The sequence below is a fragment of the Littorina saxatilis genome, linkage group LG1, assembly GCF_037325665.1.
Source record: "Littorina saxatilis isolate snail1 linkage group LG1, US_GU_Lsax_2.0, whole genome shotgun sequence".
Lineage (NCBI taxonomy): Eukaryota > Metazoa > Mollusca > Gastropoda > Littorinimorpha > Littorinidae > Littorina > Littorina saxatilis.
The window spans coordinates 96,571,189-96,572,733 of NC_090245.1; the positions used below are offsets into that span (position 1 = coordinate 96,571,189).

At 43.3% G+C, this 1,545-nt stretch overlaps 1 protein-coding gene across 1 annotated transcript in view; it reads left to right on the forward strand.

Annotated features, from left to right (window-relative positions):
- The first annotated feature begins 1,294 nt into the window (after nt 1-1,294).
- Nucleotides 1,295-1,545, forward strand: part of LOC138946681 (pancreatic lipase-related protein 2-like) — a 9,948-nt gene continuing 9,697 nt past the window's right edge. The window contains exon 1 of the mRNA XM_070318102.1: nt 1,295-1,506. Coding sequence (XP_070174203.1) covers nt 1,452-1,506 — 55 coding nt within the window. The 5' untranslated portion in view covers nt 1,295-1,451. The remainder of the gene's footprint in view (nt 1,507-1,545) is intronic.

The following is a 1,545-nucleotide window of genomic DNA, read 5'->3' on the forward strand; positions in this document are numbered from 1 at the left end:
AAATAAAAAATCGCGCAAGGCGAAATTACTACATTTTAAGTCAAGCTGTCGAACTCACGGAATGACACTGAACGCACTGTATTTTTTCACGAAGACAGCACAGCTTCGTCAATCCCCGCGAGCAGGACATCGTTCACCTCCCACGTGCAAAACGCAGTGAGATTAACACACGAATAGCGCGGTAACGTATTGTGCTAAGCAGGAAAGCGCGCTTTTCTGTATTCTTGTTAACTTTCTGAGCTTGTTTTGCATACAACCTATCATATCTATATGTTTTTGGAATCAGGAAATGATAAAGAATAAGATGAAATCATTTTTGGATCGATTTCTTACATTTTAATCGAAAGACTAATTAATCTATTTTCGTTAATTGCGATCACATTTTAAGAGTAAACATGACATATGTATATATTTTTAGATTCAGAATGTGATGAAGAATACGATGCAATTTTAAATCTGTTTGCGAAAAATCGATTTTAATGACAACTTTAATGAGCAAACTCATTAATTAATTTTTAAGCCTCCAAGCTGAAATGCAATACCAAAGTCCGGGCTTCGTCGAAGATTACTTGACCAAAATTTCAACCAATTTGGTTGAAAAATGAGGGCGTGACAATGCCGCCTCAACTTTCACGAAAAGCCGGATATGACATCATCAAAGACATTTATCAAAAAAATGAATAAAATTCTGGAGATACCATACTCAGGATCTCTCATGTCAAGTTTCATGACGATCGGTCCAGTAGTTTTCTCTGAATCGCTCTACACACACATACACACACACACACACACACACACAAACACACACACATACACCACGACCCTCGTCTCGATTCCACCCCCCCCCCCCCCCCCTCTACGTTAAAACATTTAGTCAAAACTTGACTAAAATTAATGTAAAAAGAGCAGATCACAGCTTAATATATTACCCACGTTAAACAAAGAATTATCATTGTCATTTTCATTGTCATTGTCATCACCCCCACCCCCCACCCCCACCATCGTGAAGATATTCGGAAGCTCCGCCAAAACAGCGGCAAAGTTTCTGGCGATATTGCCTTGCCTTGATTGCCGCTCTTCTGACCTGAAAATGATCCGGCGGGGTTCGCTCCCCTGTCCTGAGGGTCTACTCAATGAGACACATCCGCGTGCTTGCTGGGCCGAGGGGCACGAAGCGAAAGTGGGTGCCACCCAAGTGGGTTGGAGACAGCCACGGGGTCTGATTGGTTAAAATCACCACAAATCTAAACGTCAAGCAATCAGACCCCGAGGCTGGCTCCCTCCCACTTGGGTGACACCCACTTTCGCTTCATGCACCGGTTGATGGTGGTTGCTGTTCCACAGGTTCATATATTAGGTCCGGTAACTGTTATTCGCTAGCATAAGGACGCTTTATGCAGGAGGAACACTTGGTGTGAAGTAACCGGTAGTGCTGATTGCAACGTCCAAGGATGCTGGCCCGGATTGTCTTGTGTTTGACCCTCGGTCACAGCCTGCTTTGCAATGGTAATGGTCCTTTTTGTGCGATTGTGTATCTGGAAGGTA